General features: G+C 50.6%; 1 protein-coding gene across 1 annotated transcript; it reads left to right on the top strand.

Moving 5' to 3' along the window:
* Positions 1-1,046: 1,046 nt before the first annotated feature.
* LOC120663656 (CASP-like protein 4C1) lies at positions 1,047-2,177 on the top strand. The gene is made up of 2 exons (XM_039942535.1): positions 1,047-1,986; positions 2,030-2,177. Exon 1 carries the CDS (start codon positions 1,314-1,316, stop codon positions 1,869-1,871), a length of 558 nt encoding a protein of 185 aa, XP_039798469.1. The 5' UTR covers positions 1,047-1,313; the 3' UTR covers positions 1,872-1,986; positions 2,030-2,177.
* The last annotated feature ends 788 nt before the right edge of the window (positions 2,178-2,965 follow it).

Raw genomic sequence — 2,965 nt, forward strand, 5'->3', positions numbered from 1 at the left:
ATAACAGACTGACACTGTGAGAGTAAGAAAACAATTTTTCGCAGGTCAATGATCAATGATCAAGACTGAAACTCATCTATAATCTGAAAAACACTAAGAGTGAGACGGAGCGAGCGATAGGTGCTTATGGGGGAAGCCACGTTCAAGTAGCCTGGTGCTCATGCACCAGGCTAGTGGAAAAAATTACCACAAAGGTTTGCAGATTTTTTTAGAAGTGCACCACGGTAATCTTAACGCTAGCTTCGCCACTAACCATTTGTCATCGCGAAACAGTCACCGACAAACAAGCCCGTCCCTACACGCTACACAAATGTTTCCAGCCGAGACCGCCCAAATAAGATGCTCCCTGATCCTCCTAAGAATAGAGATTTGAATTTGTGAAAGGAAATGATATTGATAAAGGTCCAGATACTCCCTGATCCTCCTAAGAATAGAGATTTGAATTTGTGATTGGAAATGATATTGATAAAGGTCCAGGCATCACTAGTTACTAGGCTAGGAGAAGGTCGCTTCGTTGTGTTCGCAAGCCCGTGACTCTATCAACCCACCCTTGGTTGGGATCCATGATATTTTCCGGTAACTTTGTACAGCGCTGGTTTGGTACGTAACATTGAGCTGATTTTCCCGACAAACACCTGTGATTAGCAGCTCGAGTGTGCTGCTGATCTGGCGGTGGCGGTGCTTTGGGGTGTGTTTAGTTCATTTTGCAAAAACTTGTAGAGATGTAAACAAGGCATTTGAAGTATTAAATGAAGTCTATTTGTAAAACTTTTTGCATAGATGGGTTGTAAATCGCGAGACGAATCTAATGATGCTAATTAATCCATGTTTAATCAATAATTAGCGAATGGTTACTGTAGCATCACTATTGCAAATTATAGATTAAGTAGGCTCATTAGATTCGTCTCGCGATTTATAGTCCATTCATACAAAAAATTTGTAAATAAACTTCATTTAGTGCTTCAAATTAGCAAGATTCTGCTTCACTTTAATGTGTTTACGGCTTTTTTGCGTTTACATGTAAAGATCTAAATAGGACCTTGGCTTGCAAAATCGAGAGCGTCACAAGCGTACGCCACATTAATCCGCTCACATGTCCGCGCCTACCTACCGGCGGCCACCGCACACATGGCCAGCACAGCCGAGGCCTTTCCCCGCCTCACCGGCGCCGCCACGTGGGCCCCCGGCCCCGTGACAGCCCCGGCCGCCGCGCCAACAGCGACGCCGCCTATATATACCGGCCCGAGACCGAGGGGAGGTCCCCGTCGAGCCAGCCAGCTGAGCTGAGGTCGCCCGCCGGCACGACGCCGACGATGATGCCGCTGCAGAACGGCGCGCGGGCCGCGGCGGACGCGGAGGCGCGGGGGGACAAGACGCCGGCGGCGGCGGCGGTCCTGCTGCTGCTGCTCCGCGTGGCCGCGCTGTGCGCCTCCGCGGCGGCCGCGGCGCTCGCGGCCACCGGCGGCGCCGCGCTCCTCGGCCGCGCGCCGTTCCGGCTCCTGCTGGCGGCCGACGCCGTCGTGGCCGCCTACTCGGCGCTGGAGGCGGCCGCCGCGGCGCGGGAGGCGGCCGGGGGCGCCACGCTGCTGCCCGAGCCCGTGCAGCTCTGGTTCGACTTCGGCCACGACCAGGCGTTCGGCTACATGGCGCTGGCGGCCGCAGCCGTCGCGGCGCGGGACGCGGCGTCGTGCGGCGGGTGGGGGAGCGGCGGCGGCGGCGCGGCGTGCGCGCGCGCCGACGTCGCGGTGGGGCTCGGGTTCGCGGCGTTCGCGTTCCTGGCGCTCGCCGCGCTCCTCACCGGCTTCCGTGTCGCCTGCTTCCTCGCCACCGGCTCACGGTTCGCGCCGCCGCCGCCGTCCTCCTCCTACTAATCGGCTGGGCTGACCCAGCGGCTGGTTGCTAGAATAGCGCCCGCCGTGTGGAGTGGCGTGCTGTGTGTGTGGGAACGGCAAGTGCTAGAGCGGGCTTTGGCAGCAGAGTAAATTTGACCGTGTGTGTGTGTGTGAACGGGCTGCTAGCTAGAAAATTCGACCCTCCCAAGGAAAGAAAGTAATTTGAGCGCGTGTAAGATCCAATTTCAGCCATGCGCGCTGATGAATATGTATGTATGCGTATACTTGTGCACGTATGGAAAAAATATTTAAATATTTATTTTTTTATCAGTACTTTTTTCAGCAGTTCAACTCCACGAAGTAATGGATGAACTTGTTCCTCCAGAAAACACGAGAGAGGAAGACAAGAAGAATCGGACCCGAGGCAAACAGGGTGGGTTTCCTGTCCCTAACTGATCCTTTGCAGTTTCCAAGGGTGCGTTCAGAAAATGGGTGATGGTGTTCATCCTAGCATTCAGCCTCAAGACGCATAAGCTAGTTCAACATTATTTGATCAGTTGATCCAACTGGATGGAGAATTACTTCGCTGCTCCCTCCATCCTAAAATGAAAAATGCAACTCTCGCTTCTTGAGAAGCCAGGCACTTTCAAGTTCGATCAAATTTATATAAAATAGTATTAATATTTATGTTATAAAATAAGTATTATTAGATTAATCACATACTATATTTTCATACAAAATCTATTTCGAGATATAAATATTAGTAGCTTTTTATATAAATTTGACCAAACTTGAAATTATTTAACTTAATGGAAAACAAGAGCTGCATTCTATATTGGGACCGAGGGAATAGTTCTTATAGACGAAAGATGCAGACAGAAGTGTCCTTCAACAATTGGAAGATCACAAAAAGAATTCTCCTTGCATACTGCTAATTACATTTAAGTTCAGTAACTTCCATAAGGCAGAGTTGGTTGCAATCCGCAAACTGAAACAATATAGAGCCATCTGAGTTTCAACTCGCCTTTTGACTTGCAACCTGTACCATGACAAGGCCTCAGCTTTGAAATTTATCATGCATCTGCATGGCTGCATGATAAAAAAAATCTCGCAGCTAGCAATGTAGAGCAGCG

Source organism: Panicum virgatum, chromosome 3N (genome assembly GCF_016808335.1).
Source record: "Panicum virgatum strain AP13 chromosome 3N, P.virgatum_v5, whole genome shotgun sequence".
NCBI lineage: Eukaryota > Viridiplantae > Streptophyta > Magnoliopsida > Poales > Poaceae > Panicum > Panicum virgatum.